The 15,213-nt window shown below is 41.9% G+C and overlaps 2 protein-coding genes across 7 annotated transcripts in view; one reads left to right on the forward strand and one right to left on the reverse strand.

Annotated features, from left to right (window-relative positions):
• LOC135218970 (uncharacterized) overlaps positions 1-8,087 on the reverse strand; it is a 194,560-nt gene extending 186,473 nt beyond the window's left edge. The window contains exon 1 of the mRNA XM_064255411.1: positions 7,526-8,087. Coding sequence (XP_064111481.1) covers positions 7,526-7,594 — 69 coding nt within the window. The 5' untranslated portion in view covers positions 7,595-8,087. The remainder of the gene's footprint in view (positions 1-7,525) is intronic.
• The window catches only part of LOC135216124 (alkylated DNA repair protein alkB homolog 8-like), a 267,193-nt gene that overhangs the window by 205,295 nt on the left and 46,685 nt on the right, over positions 1-15,213 (forward strand). The window contains exons 1-2 of one of the 6 annotated variants that reach the window (XM_064251201.1): positions 13,275-13,450; positions 14,059-14,262. The exons of 1 other annotated variant lie outside the window; for it this stretch is intronic. In XM_064251201.1, coding sequence (XP_064107271.1) covers positions 14,257-14,262 — 6 coding nt within the window. In that variant the 5' untranslated portion in view covers positions 13,275-13,450; positions 14,059-14,256. Of the gene's footprint in view, positions 1-11,178; positions 11,353-11,384; positions 11,408-13,274; positions 13,451-13,523; positions 14,263-14,351; positions 14,641-15,213 lie in introns of those variants that run through there. 4 more of the 6 variants (XM_064251211.1, XM_064251235.1, XM_064251229.1 and 1 more) reach the window with 4 other exon arrangements.

Below are 15,213 nucleotides of genomic sequence, written 5' to 3' on the forward strand. Positions count from 1 at the left end.
GGAGTTCAAAGAAAGATGCATGAAGACAGGGAGTTCCTTCATTCTTACATAATTTTTTAATTTATAAACTGAATTCTTACTAATTCACTATAGTATTTTCATTAATTTACTGTTTGCTCTTTACATCAATAATGATTGGAAATTAGTAAATCATTTATTTATACAAAAAACACATCTCTGTAAGAGAGAGAGAGAGAATTATTGTTATTATGTGATATCATTTAATCTTATTAAACTTACTAATACAGTATTGTTCAATATTAATGTTTGAAAATTTGTAAATCACTTTTGTATCATAAAAATTTATTTAGTCATGAAAATAACATAAAAATACACTAATTACTGATTATTTATCATCGGAAAACCCCATGAATAGGCAAATTTCCCGCAAATAATGCGTAAATATGGTCCAGAGAGAAATCTGTGAATCCGGAAAATGTGAATATGGGGCCCACTGTATATATATTGGTGAAAAGGCTGCAAACTGCTCTACATTTTGGTATATATGTGAAAAGGTATGTACAAAGGGAGGACAGACATTTCAGTGGAAGTGCCTTCCTTACAGATACTCCCCCCAAGACAATGGTAATGATGAAAATTATTGAATGATTGGTCATCGGTATCTTGCTGGAGGGTGGATGACTCCATGGGTCCGTGATGCCATCTGTCGAGGAACGTCCTTTGGCTCTTCATCTTCTGACGAGTCGGACAGCAGGATGCCGCCCCTAGTGGTAGACCTGTGGGGTTTGACTGCTGTCCTTGGGCGGCCTCAGTGATGTCTAGGGGCACTGGGGGGTTCTGGCGGGATTTAGTCCCGAGGAGGGATCCTGCGAGGTCCTTCTGTGGTGTTGTCTTCGTTAAGAATGATGGCGGGCTTCAGCCAGTCAATTGAGACCCAGTCTTCATAGCTGTTGGTCGCGATGAGGAACGCCTTCTCTGATCGGCGGATGACTCGATATGGTTCTTGGTAGGGTCTCGTTAGGGGTAGGCGGGTGGCATTGTTCCTGATGAAGAAATGTTCACAGGAATCCAGGGCTTTTGGTTGGAACTGATTCCTTTTGTCAGAAGGTCTCATGGCAGGGGATGAATTTCTGGGCAGCTGCACGGAGTCTTGACAGGGGGACATCCTCGCCACGGCTGCCGACAAGGAAGAATTCTCCTGACACTGTCAGAGTTTCCCTATAGCCCTTCTCCACAGGTGATGGGTTGCTGCTGGCTCTTGGAGCGGTGCAAAGACTGAGGAGGACCCAAGGTAGTTGTGCCTTCTAGTTGGGGCCTGTGCAGCGTGCCATCAGGGAGGCCTTGAGGGAGAGGTGAGTCCTTTCCTGGGTTGTAGTCCATGGTGGTGTGGTGCTTCATCCCCATCAGGTGTGCTAGGGCAGTCCAGATTTCTGAGGTGAAGACGGTTCCCCGGTCCATTGTGACGTCATCTGGCACTCCGAAGTGGCTGATCCAGCTGGAGAGGAGGGCTTTGGTGCAGGCGTCTGCAGTGGCTTCTGACATCAGGGTGGTTTCTGGCCACCTGGTGGACCAATCGATCACTGTCAGGAGGTATCTGGCACCGTTGGATGGGGGAAGCAGGCCAACGACATCCACGTGTGTGTGCCCGAATCTCCGCCTGGGTTGGGGCTTACTCCTGATTCGGTGTGCCTTCCTGTCTTGCTGCTCTGGTGCACTATGCACTTCTTGGCCCACTCCTGGGAGTCCCTCTGATACTGTGCCACATGACCTTCTCCGTCAGGAGTCTGGTTGTTGTGCGGGGCGACAGATGCAAGAGGCCGTGTATTATGTCGAATACCAGCTTCCGCTGGGAGGCTAGGATCAGAGGGTGCGGTTCGCCGGTGTTGTAGAGGAGCGTTGTCTTGAAAGGACCAAAGGGGATGTCTTCCCACCAGAGGGCAGTGATGGCGGTGCGGTAGGCTGGCACTTCAGGGTTGGAAGCTTGCTCTCATGCTAGGTCCTCGTAGTCCACACCGAGGTACAGGGAATTTACTTCAATTCTCGAGAGGGCGTCGGCTACAGGGTTCCTCCCACTGGGGACATACTCGATGGAGCACCCGAACTCGGAGACTGCGAGGTGTCGTTGCTGTCTTGCAGACCAAACGTCTCCTGCCTTGATGAAGGTGTGGACCAGCAGCTAGTGGTCTGTCCTTATGGTGAACAGACGTCTTCCATAAGGTACTTGAAGTGGTGGACGGCTTGGTAGACAGTCAGGAGCTTGCAGTCGAAGGTGCTGTAGCGGGTCTAGGCAGGTTTCAGTTTCCTGCTGAAGAAGGCTATCGGTGTAGGGACCCTGTTGATCAGCTGCTCCAGAATGGCGCCACATGCGATGTTGCTGGGATCAGTCATGAGAGTCAAGGGCACGTCGGGATCCTGGTGGGCCAAGGTTGTAGCTCTGCTGAGGGATGCCTTGGTGAAATTGAAGGCGAGCTGCTAGGCCTCCTCCCATACCAGCTTCTTTTGCTTGCCCTTCAGGACCTCGGTCAAAGGGCACATGGTGCAGGCGATGTCTGGGATGAACCTCCTGTAGTAGTTCACCATCCTGATGAACTCCTGTAGGGCCTTAACCGTTGTTGGTGTCGGGAACTTCTCCACTGCAGCTACCTTCGATGTTATCGAACATACTCCTGCTGAGGTGACTTCATGGCCTAGGAAATCCACCTTCTCCACACTGAACCGGACGACGAGCTCATTCTCCCGCAGGTGCTTAAGGATGGCCTGGACGTGATTCAGGTGCTCCTCTGGCAATCTGGAAAATGTAAGAATATCATCTACATAGTAGACGCAGAAGGGTAAATCGCTGAGGATGCTGTCTATTAGCCTCTGAAGGTAGCTCCAGCGTTCCGCAGGCCGAAGGTGAAGGTGAACACAGACCCAAAAGGAGTGATGATTGCCGTCTTCGGGATGTCATCAAGATGGACAGGAACCTGAAAGTAGGATTTTAGAAGGTCTACATTTGAAAAAATCTTCGCCCCATGGAGGGGTCCAGTGAGGTCCTGCATGTTCGGCAAGGGGTAGCTGTCGGGTGTGGTGACGAGGTTGAGGTGGTGGTAGTCCCCGCAGGGCCTCCATGTACCATCTGCCTTCCTTACCATGTGGAGGGGGGACACCCATGGGCTCACAGCCTTCTTGCAGATGCCCATCTGCTTCATCTCCGCAAACACATTCTTGGCTTCCTGGAGGAGCTTTGGTGGGAGGCAGCAGAACTTTGCATGAGTCGGGGGGGGCCCTTGGTCTCAATGTGGTGGTACACACCATGCTTGGATGTGTCCCCTGCCACCTGGTGGAGCTCGGGACTGAAAACGTCCGGGAACTCCTGTAGGAGGGAGCCGTACTTGTGGGGAGAGATGAAGCAGATGGCAGGCACCCTGGGGCCCATGGTGAGTGGGTGAGAGGTCAGGTTTCTGCGTCCGGGAGGCGTTGATGGGCTACATCCACTAGAAGCCCGTGGTGAGCCAGGAAGTCCGCGCCAAGGAGGGGATTCTGACGACGGCGATGACAAAGGGCCAGTGTAGGTTCGATACAGGAATGCGATGGTCTAGGTCCCGTTGGTGGCTACGAGGTCAGCTGGGCCATCAGGGGCACGGCTGTGGTCCTCTGCTGATGGCGGGAACACTGATTGCATGGCCCAGGTGTCGACCAGCATCCTGTGGCTGGAGATCGCGTCTTCGACATAGAATCCTCTGGGGCAGAACTTGGCTACTGCTGCCACCAGGGAGAGTGGCATTGGGCGCCACCTTCTTCGTTTTTTGAAAGCATGAAGGAGTAGGGGCGTTCACACTTCTTTGCTTTCTTTTCATACTTCTGATGGAAAAAACACCAGTTGGTGTTCTGGTGGGTCTGCAGGGCTCTCCTCTTCTGGAAGGCTGTGTCGATACCAACCTCCTCGGGATCTTCCTGCTGCAGGCTATTGGCTGACAGTGGGGAGGTGAGTTTTGTGGCCTGGGTGGCGGTGTGTAGCTTGTGTGCCCTTTCCACCAGGCTCTCTCTCCATCTCCAGGTCGTCAGTGTCTGGAATCTGGCCACATACTTGAGGGGTGAGTTGGTGGAGGAAGAGTTGCTTCAGGAGGCTTACCTTTTTCCTGCGCCCCTGGGGGTCTACCTCTGGCAGCAATACCAGGGCCTGGAGCCTGTGCCAGGCTAACCTTGAGTCCTTGTTGACGAGGGGAGTGACCACCAGGACGAAGATTTGGGTTAGTCTCTCAGGAACAGGGAGGAAGAAGACCTGGATCAGCTGTCTTCAGGTCGTCATAGGGCAGCGCTCTGGGTTGGGTGGCCATCCATGGGGCGAGACCGTCGAACACATTTGCTGGGAGAACTGCTGTGATCAGGTCCAACTTGGTTCCCTCTGCAGTGATCCCGTGGAGCCAAAACTGGATTTTCGCTCGGTGGAGCCAGGCTGTGACGTTCTGCCGGGAGAAGGGTGGCAGTTTGATAGAGTAGGGCTACGGTGGCAGGGCAGCAGCTCGCAAGGACGTGTATCAGGGCACGGCTTGAGATGTCGAGGAACCACTTGGGAGGGCATTAGTTAGCTCCCATTCTTGATTTGAGTTCTCCAAGTCCGCTATCTCACTTCACTTACGGTCAATGGATGTCGTTAGTAGCGGGCCAAAACGTGAGTAGAAACGCCAAAACACTACTGTAGTGGATGTGCCGTATTAAGTCCACTAATGGCATTTTGGTTGACCGTGGATAGGAGCTCCAGAAAACCAAGACTGAACGCGGTATCAAGTCCACTAATGGTTTTCTGGGGCGAGTGGGCGAAACCGCTACCGTCCTAATCCGGGAGGTCCCCAGTTGTGAGGACTGGACTGACTTTATTGATCAGAAACGGATAATATAAGGAGGCTGTGCGGATGGAAACATACAAAAGGGAATGGAGTCCCACTGTGATTGTGCTTTCTCACACCTAGAACAAATATACATATAATTAAGCGTACAGGATACATATTTTGATGATATATATATTGGCGGAAAGGCCACAAACTGCTCTACATTTTGGTATATAAGTGAAAAGGTATGTGCAATGGGAGGATGGACATTTCAATGGAAATGCTGTCCTTACCATTTTCTTCATCTAACAGGTTTCTCCCGAGCCCTCTTCACTCCCTCCTCATCCATCCTCAACACATGCCCATACCATCTCAATCGTGACTCTTATCACCTCTGTAATCTTTACTAAGCCTGCCCTTCTTATCTTTACTTCCTCTTTTCTTCTTAGAGCCCATGTTTCTGCACCATACATTAACACTGGTCTTATCACTGTTATATATCTTGACTTTTAGCTTGATTGGCATTTTCTTATCACATACCACTCCAGCTACCTCTCTCCACTTCCCCCACGCAGCTTTCAACCTAGTGTCAACTTCAGCCTCACATCCTCTCTCTTGGCTTGAGTAGATCCTAAGTATTTAAACTTTTCTGCTTGTTTTATAATCGAGCCTCTTATTTCTTGTATTGCTATTCCCTACTGCTCAGCAAAACCTCTGTTTTATTTACATTCACCTTTAAGCCACCCCTCTAAAGATTTCTGCCACTCTCCAACCCTTCTCTGTAGGTCCTCCTCATTTTCAGCAGTAAACACCAGATCATCGACGTACAACAATTCCCACAACTCTTCATTCCTGATCGCTTCATTCAACACATCCATGACCAGCACAAACATAAATGGGCTTAATGATGACCCCTGGTGTAATCCAACGCTAACTTCAGAGTTTTCTGTTTCCCCAACTGCTGTTATCACTTTTGTGCTCGTTCTTTTATATATTTTCATCTCAACCAGTCTAACCAACTTTTCTGGGACTTTTCTTTTCTTTAAACACCAAAACTTCAATTCTCTTGGGAATCTATCGTATGCTTTCTCTAGGTCTATGAATGTACAATAGAGCTCCTGGTTTCCCTTAAAGATATCTCTAACGTAAATTTAACTTCAGTTGCTGCATGTAATTTTATTAACATCGACATTACGCGTTTTTAGTAAATTTATATGAGTGACTTTGATATTTTATGGATTTAGGATAATAAAAATAAATGGATTACTAGATTCGATGTGTTAATTTCCACGATATGAAAAGCACACATTTAACGCTAAAGAAAAGGCAAGAGTTGAAGAGGAGAAAAAAATAATGGGTTACAGTGATCTAGGGGCAAGATCACAAGGCTGGTTTAATCCTTGGCTCGATCTAAAGCAAACAACAATGGCAATCATTCGTGACATTTCAGCTCTTAAACATAAGCATAACCACAATCCGTAGGCAAACTGAAACATGAGAGTGAGCGGTCACAGAGAAAGAGCTTCTCTATGAATACTACTACTGAGTGTCAAGTATAGAGCGTATATCACTGGAGTGGCGATCTCCTTGCCTAACGTGTGACCTCGAGCGCCCATATTGAGAGGTCTCCGTCCAGTATTATTTTTATAACTGCTATTACTTTTATCTGTTTAGTATTATTATTATTATATTATCATTATTATTAATACTAATATTTTTTTACTACTTGTATACTATTATATTATTATTATATTACTGGACCCAATTTCACAGAGAAAAATGACCTAACAAAAACAGGTTGTCCCAAGCAATCCAACCATTGTGGTCAAGGCCTAAGCATCTGCTGTTGGATCTAAGCAGTGTCTAGCATAAATGGTTTCTGTAAATTACAGGACTTTCTTAGCATACAGTCACTGAGCGCTAATGTACAATCACTAAACACTAATATTCACAATACACTTTCACTCACTAAACACACACAGTTACTATACACTCACACTCTATACACACACTTACAATACACTCACTAAACATACACTCACTCAATAACTAAACACTCACTGGATAGTCAACTATCACTAAGCACTCACAATACACAAAATGCTCACTATACCTCAAATACAGTAAACATTCACTAAACACTCACTTAATCCTAAACATTCATTAAACACTAAACAATCACTAAGCATTCACGCACTAACTATACACTAAACATCCACTTAGTATCCTATACACTAAACACTCACTAAATATTCACTAAGCTTTCACCAAACACTCACTAAACCCTAAACACTCATTAAACACTAAATACTCACTAAATGCTAAATGCTCATTTTAACCCCTAAACACTCATTAAACAGTGAATGGACATCCACTCATCACTTACTAAACACAAAATAAACACACACTAAACATTCACTAAACACTAACAATCATAAGACATTTACTAAACACTCACTGAACATGCTTTGAATACATATTAAACATTCACTAAACACAAACATTCACTAAACCCTAAACACTCAATGAATGCTTACTCACTAATTCATTAAACACTAATATTCACAAAACATTTTCACTAAACTCTAAATACTAACTAAACATACACACTAAACATTCATTCACTAAACGTGTGACCACTCAAGATTTTGGAAATTCCCAAGATTGCTACCTAAAAATTCCCAAGATTCATAAAAAAATCCCAACATTCATAAAATACAATTAATTTCAATAAAATACATTAAGGAACATACCTTATTATTGAAGAAATGTTTGCTCCCTCTCAGTCTCACTATCCGATTCATCAGCGGCAGCACCAGCATACAATGTTGTCATTTCTCCTTTTTGTCGCTCCTCTTCTCTTTCCACATACCGCTTGTGGCACTTTCCAGTTTTTACATCATTAATGAGAGATTTTGAGGGCTGCCACAAATAACAGGGTGTGTCTTGGCGGGAAATTGCTTGCTTTGCAAGCAATCGGTTTGATGCTGTGGTTACACTTAGTCTGTTTGTTTGTTTGGTTTTAATAACATTAAGTTTTGAAAATACCCTCTCTACGCATGCAGAAGAGTGAGGGAGGGCTAACAGGCAGCACATAAATCTAGAAAGCAGCTCAAATTTGGGCTTGAGGTTACCGTCAGTAACTCTTTTAAGTTCCACCCAAAATGAAGTTGGATTTTCACATATGTTTTGTAATGAGTCTTTTGAATACAATAAATCTCTCCGTTGGTCTTCTAAAGTATCGAGTTCCTCTTCCTTTACGAGGTTTGGGAAACAGATTCCCAAATTCACTATAGCATCTGCTTCCCTTTCAGGAGAAAGAGCTTCTTTTGGATCAATGATTTTGATTAATGAAAGAACACTGTCCTTACGGAATGAGAATCTTTTTCTCATTTGAGAGCATAGTTCCACTAAAAAGGCAAGGCAATCAAGGCGAAATCTTTCATCATTGTGTTTCAGTGGGTCTTTAAGCAAACTTGCTTTGCATCTGCCCCCAAGATTAATGTCACAAGTTTTCTTGTAGACAGATTTATCTTTTGGATTAATGTCAGCCAGGTTTACAGAACTGATTACTTTATCTGACACAAACATAGCCAATATACTTCTGTATTCATCAGATATGGTATTAAAGAGCGTTGGTAATCTAAAATATTCTGATTGAAATTCAAGATTCATTTTGTCTATCTTTGGAATTACATAATTAAGGAATTCCAACAAATGCTTAGTTCCTGAAGTCACCATTGTTTTGTAAATGTTAGCAGCGCCATCAATTTTATCTGTCTTTGATTCTGATTCGAAAAACAGCAGCAGTGCATCCCATTGCTCTAAAATTCGAGCTATAACTGCCCCCCTTGATAACCATCGAGTTTGAGATAATTTCAGAATTCTATGTTTAGGTGCATGCACAACATCCTGGAATATCTGAAAATCATGTTGCCTTTTACTGCTACGTGAAAAATAACAACATACATCCTTAACGAAAGATTCCGCCCATGATGGTAAATGTTTACATGCCTCACTACAGCATAATGCTAAAGAGTGACACACACAACCCATAACAAAAACTGATGGGACATCTTTCTTCAACAAAGCCTGTACTCCTTTATTTGCCACAAGCATCTTTGAACAATTATCACTAGCAAACCCAATTATATTTGATAATGGTATATCATTTTCACGAAACAGATCCTTCACGCATTTATATAACCCTTCAGCAGTGGCATTTTCCACCTCAATCATACCTAATAAAGAATCTGTGACTTTGTGTTTGTCTTCAACAAAGTACCTCACCATCACAGCAAGAACTTGCGAGATAGACACATCTGTGCACTCATCAATTATCACAGAGAAATATGTATTCCTGCAAATTTTGGCCACAAGCATTTTCTCCTCACATGCAATTCCATCTTGCAGCAAATAAGAAGCCTTCGTTCTCTTTAATTTCAAGTTTTGCGCTGGTTCATATTTAGGAAACATATTCTTTACAACTTCCACTAGATGATCTGCTTGTCGGAAGGGAACACTATGTTCAGCTATATATGCAGTAAGTAGGAGCTCTGCCTTTGCTACTTCATTTTCAGAGTCACTCGCCTGAGTCTTCTTGAAATAGGTTTCAATGTTCACTAAAGTCTTCTTGGCATTAAAGTTTTTCATGTGCTTTGCGGAAGCCTTGTGAAGCATAAGCGCGGATTTGTTACAGTTTTTTAGTTTAGTATCACAAACACTGCAATAAGCCGCATATTTATCATTCACATCTGGTTTCAGCTAGTCCTTGAACTGTGAATCTTTCAGCCATTCCTGGTTGAAAGATTGTTGATACCACGTTTTCACCTTTTTTTTCAGTGGTGTACTAATTCCACTACAGCCTGGTGTAGGATCATCTGAGTCACTCATTGTTGAATTATTCAGCCCCAACAAAAATGTCACTATATGAATGACAAAATAGCGTGGCCGTATTACTTTCAACAATGCACAAACACGAGTAAGAGAGCTTACGCTGCGTAACTGAACTTCAAAAGTTCAATCGCGGGACATGAGCAAATGAGTCGATGTCAACGGTGCGTTCTTATCATGTCTGATTCCCGTACGGTCTCACAATTGCTTACGTTACCTAACTTACAGTCATGCTGTCATATATATATTATATATATATATATAGATATATATATATATACTGAATCATGAGCTGGGTGACACAAGAAGCTCTCTTTGAGGTAGTTTTTACATACAAATGCTATTGAAGTTTGCATAATTTCTGGTTTATAATATTAAAAAAAAGTAACAAGGATAAATTAGTGAAAAATCCCAAGATTATGAGCATTTTGAGCAAAAATTCCTAAGTTCCCAAGGTAAGCCTTGAAATCCCAAGATCTTGGGAAAAATCCCAAGGAGTGGTCACACTATAAATTATTTTTTATTATTTTAATTTTTTTATTCTGAACCTTTAAAAATGGCCGCAAGGCTTTGCAACGCCGCCCTGGTGGAAGACCATCGAACTAGGTACGTAGTATTGGTATAGAGATCGCAACTCCAGATATATACCTACCCTCTGTGGTGTCAAGATCAAGTATGACAATCTCGCTCGTACCATACCCACTTAGTAGGAGCTTGTAGAAGTACAGTAGTATCCACATTAAGGGGGGGGGGGGGTATATATAAAAAGTGGAAAAGTGAAATAAAAGATGAAGAAATTTACGACAACACTTTTGGTTCGATACTTCTCTCTAGAACCAGGACTAATTCGCTGCATTTAAATATAACAAAGAGATACCAGAATGGGAACACCTGTTGTCCTTTTTGTGTTAATACAGAGGAAGATATTTTCCATTTTCTTTTGTATTGTTTAGCTTACAGAGAAGAACGCTTAAGATCAATTGGCCTTCAGCAACCTTATGAAGAGAATGGAAACTATATCGTTGGAAAATTCCTATTTAGAGAAGAACATAACGAAATAAGAAAAGTTACCGTAAATAAGATGTGAAAAAAAGAGTAAAAAGAATTAAAGAGCTTGACAATTAAAAATAACCTACGATTAAGAGGCGCAGTTGTAAAGGCATTGCCTCGACCAGTCGACCCATAACCAACCAACTATATGCAACTTAATTGTGTAAATCTATCAGAAGTTCGGAACCCAAAACAGAAGATAAGAAATCTGGTATATCAACACAAAAAAACAATGCTGAACAGTAGGGCCAGACTAGGTATAGTAGGATTAAATGATAAAAATAGGATAAAAGGAGAAGATAAGAAATGTTTATGCTGTGAGGAACAAAATGAAAATTTAGAACATTTCTTACTTTACTGTCCAGCATACAATGGGATTAGAAATAGATATAGTTTTATGCAGCTACCACATAAAGAAAATTAAGAGGAATTAGTAGCAAATATACTCTCATTGGTAGATGTACTGAGGGAGGAAGTGGAGAATAGGAAAGATTTTGTAAAAGAAATGTGGTATTTCAGAGAGAAAAAAAACTAACACAAATAAAGAAGGAATAAAACAAGCAGGGGAGCCGTTTCAGAGTCACATCCCATCTACTACTACTACTACTAATTGTTGTCAAAGCTATTAGCATATGAGGTAGGATGTAATTGTTTTTATCACCAGTAACTAAGTACTAATTAGCGTCTTAGCTGTAAGTTTACGAAAGCGAAATCTAGTAGCTAGAACATGAATTTTACCCCCAAAATCCTTTGAGAGTGACAAGCCTAGCTAGGTATCTAGCCTACCTAGGTAGTATCCAGCTACCTAGGCTATACCTAGGCTATTACCTAGTAGTAGGTACCTTACTAGCCTACCTAGGTATACTAGCTAGGTACTAGGATACCTATCCTAGACGGCCGCCCGTTTTTTGAATGCCAGGGAGTTTTCAGGGTAAAACTGAAGATTAGCTATTAGTAGTACTAGGTACCTAGTAGGTAGCTACCTACCTAGCCTATTGGATAGGTACCGTAACCCTCTGGTTCGGTAGCTAGGTACTACCTAGTACTAGGTAGGTAGATATCAGTTTTTATATGCAAAATACTACTGGGCTATACCTAGTAGGCGCCGTGTTTACAACCAGTCCCTTGAGGATGAACGTAAAACATGCTTAGATAGCCTAGTAGGGTAAACAACCGAGTGGACTGGCCAACTCACCGACTACTGCTGTTTTGGCCACCCTCCGAAAGAGAACTTTAACTCGTCCTGACACTGGAGATGGTCATCAGTCATGAGTTGTTGGTGGTGATAACAGGAGCTCAAGACCTTTACTCTTCTTTCGAAGCAAGTATTTTCTCCAAAGTTAGAAATTAAGGCCATATTTTAAGATTTAAATAGAGGATAATGAAAGGTGTGGCCAACACAGTGCGCACTACCCCAAAACGCTTTCAGAATTTTTACTTACGAATCAAAAAGTTTAGAAGATTGACGACGACGAATCAAAAAGTTTAGAAGATTGACGACGTCTCGATGTTTGCGGAGTCGCTTGTGTCAACAAACTTCCTGTGCTAAATCTGCACACCACTTGTATCCATAGACGCGGGGGCACTTTCAGTTGTATGGCAGTGAGGATAAAACCACCGATTACAAGGTAAAAATGAATTTCAGTTCAAACCATGAGCCCGGGAATAACAAGTTCCAAAAAGTTTTATACTTTCACTAATATAGGCAACAAAATGTTGTTTTATTGTGCTGATTACAACTGCAATCTTGAGTAAGATCAATAAACGTTACATACCTATATACGCTAACATTGTTCAAATGAGTGCTGGGAAGGCTGTGAAAGATGGTGGATTGTCTGTGGTTACGAACGGCAAGTCACGAGGTTGCTGCCATATTGGATTTCAAAACTGCCTTGAAAGCATATTTTACGAAGAGCTCACATGCTTATTTTAGTTCGTATGGCGCTTTCATATATCACATATGTTGACGAAACTTCAATCTTTTGAATGGTATGCTTAAAAATGTAATTGTATTCTTGTTTCTCAAATTAAATATAGAGTTAATAATGCCGAGCCACGCGATGACAATGGATCGACTGCGGTTGTTTACTGTAGTAGGGGGAAACACCGCAGTGGATCCATCGTCATCACGTGGATCATCCTTATTCACTTGATATTTAATTGGTGAAACAAGAATACAATTACATCTATAAGCATACCATTCAAAAGATTGAAGTTTTGTCAACATTATGTGATATATGAAGTCCCATACGAACTAAAATAAGCATGTGAGCTCTTTGTAAAATATGTTTTCAAGGCAGTTTTGAAATCCAACACGGCGCCCACCGACTGAGGTGCGGTTCGTAACCGCAAATGTTCCGACATCTTTCCCAGCCTTCTCAGCACTGATTTGAACAATTTTAGCGTATATATGTAACGTTTATTGATCTTACTCAAGATTGCAGTTGTTATCAGCACAATAAAACAACATTTTGTTTTCTATATTAGTGAAAGTATGAAACATTTTATTCCCAAGGTCATGGTTTGAACTGAAATTAATTTTTACCTTGTAATTGGTGGTTTTATCCTTACTACCATCACAACTGAAACTCCACAGTGCTTATTTGATTATAATTATACATGTTTTGGTTTTAATTCACTCCAAATTGTACTTGAACTACGTTGCAGTTCCTGGTTCCTAAGCGCTCACTCCACAAACACAGTGGTGGGCAGCACACGACTACCTAGTTTACGAGGTGCAAAGCTTTATTCCCTTAATTGTTTACTTTACTCATTATTTAGTTTAACTTTACTTTGTTACTTCAAAATGTTTATTTAATGCACATCAATTATCCCTCTTTTGCAACCAAATTAACCCTGAAAAAATTACAGATATTTCTAAAGTAGATACGAGCAGACGGCAAAATGACTCGTTGCCAATGTAGTGGAGCTTCACACATTTGCCGATGCATTTACAAACTGTTTCCATGAATTCTAGTTGTCATAGTAATGCAATAATGATACAATTGCTCTAATATGTATATATACTACAAATAGATACCCTAATTTCACTTATTTCCCCAGTTTTGTGTAAGTCTTATACCCAGTTTGGAAGGTAAACACATACCAATTGGCAACACTGATAAACAATAGAAGAGCGTGAACATCGCTGTAGGTACTGTTCACAGCAAAACTGTTGATATTTTAGTCAGGAATCTATCTACTTTTTCAACAACGAATATTTTCAAATTAATAATCATGAATTTGTAAATAATTTATGTAATTCATGACCTTATACTGCAGTTTAACTATTTATTTAAATAATTATTTTGTGCACACTTCTTCCTCTACCAAAAAATCGTAGTTTCCTTGGATAAGTCGTGGTTGGAAGTCATTGTTTACGATTTTTGTGTAGAAAGTGCCCCAGCGTCTATGGGTACAAGTGGTGTGCAGATTTAGCACATGGAATGGGAAGTTTATTGACACAAGCGACTCCGCAAATATCAAGATGGCATCAATCTTCTAAATATTCAGAGTTGTAAGTAAAAATTTCGAAATCATCATGGAGGTATGTGTGCACTGCGTAGAGCCAGACTTTCATTAACCTCTGTTTAATATTAAAATATGACCTTAATTTCTAACTTTGGAGAAAATACTTACTTTGAAGGATAGTAGAGGTCTCGAGCTGTTGCTCTCATCACCGATGACTCGTGACCGGTGCCCATCTCCAGTGTCAGGACGTGTTAAAGTACTTTTTCGGAGGGTGGATCCACACACGGTGGAAACTGGATCCGCTTGTCCAGTCGGTTGTTCCCCCTAGCTACTCTCAAGTTTTAACCTTTGCAGAATGACGGGATCAGGATCTAGCAAATAATACTTGGGTCCAGGGCTGAGCCTTTTTCCCCTCAGCCAGGTCAGGGCACAGCACCCTGATTAGGTTAGAAAGGTAAGGTCTGGTTAGGTCAGGACATGGTACTCTAACTAATAAAGGTTAGGTTTCTTTTTTTTTCTGCAGAACCTGTTCCCATCAGTCTGCACCCGTTACCAGCGCCTTTCCCTTTTGGATAATATGCTACTGCTACTGCAGTTCCAACCCAATTGTATTAATTACTACATATAATTTGTAGTAATCACATGATGTAACACTAGGGTACTAACCATTATCGATGGTATGTATAGGCCTCATTTTTTTATGTTTGGTAAAACTGAAGGCTACTCACAAGGCTTGGTTCTCGTCATTTGGCAGCTAGAATATTCACCACCTTATGTATTGCTTATGTTTGATATTTTCTGTCTTTTATGTGCCTATGTTTTTACGTTCATCCCCAAAGGGCTGGTAATAAACATGGCAATTAGATTATGCACATAAACTGGTATTTACTGAACCAGATTGGCATGATAGTAGTCATCAGTTGTACTAAGACAAAATAAAATGCAGAGCACTAGTAAGAAACGTTTGTAATGTGTAAGTCACAAGCATATTCTAATCATTCAGACAATACATGAGATCATTTATAGA

The sequence above is a fragment of the Macrobrachium nipponense genome, chromosome 19, assembly GCF_015104395.2.
Source record: "Macrobrachium nipponense isolate FS-2020 chromosome 19, ASM1510439v2, whole genome shotgun sequence".
Taxonomy (NCBI): domain Eukaryota; kingdom Metazoa; phylum Arthropoda; class Malacostraca; order Decapoda; family Palaemonidae; genus Macrobrachium; species Macrobrachium nipponense.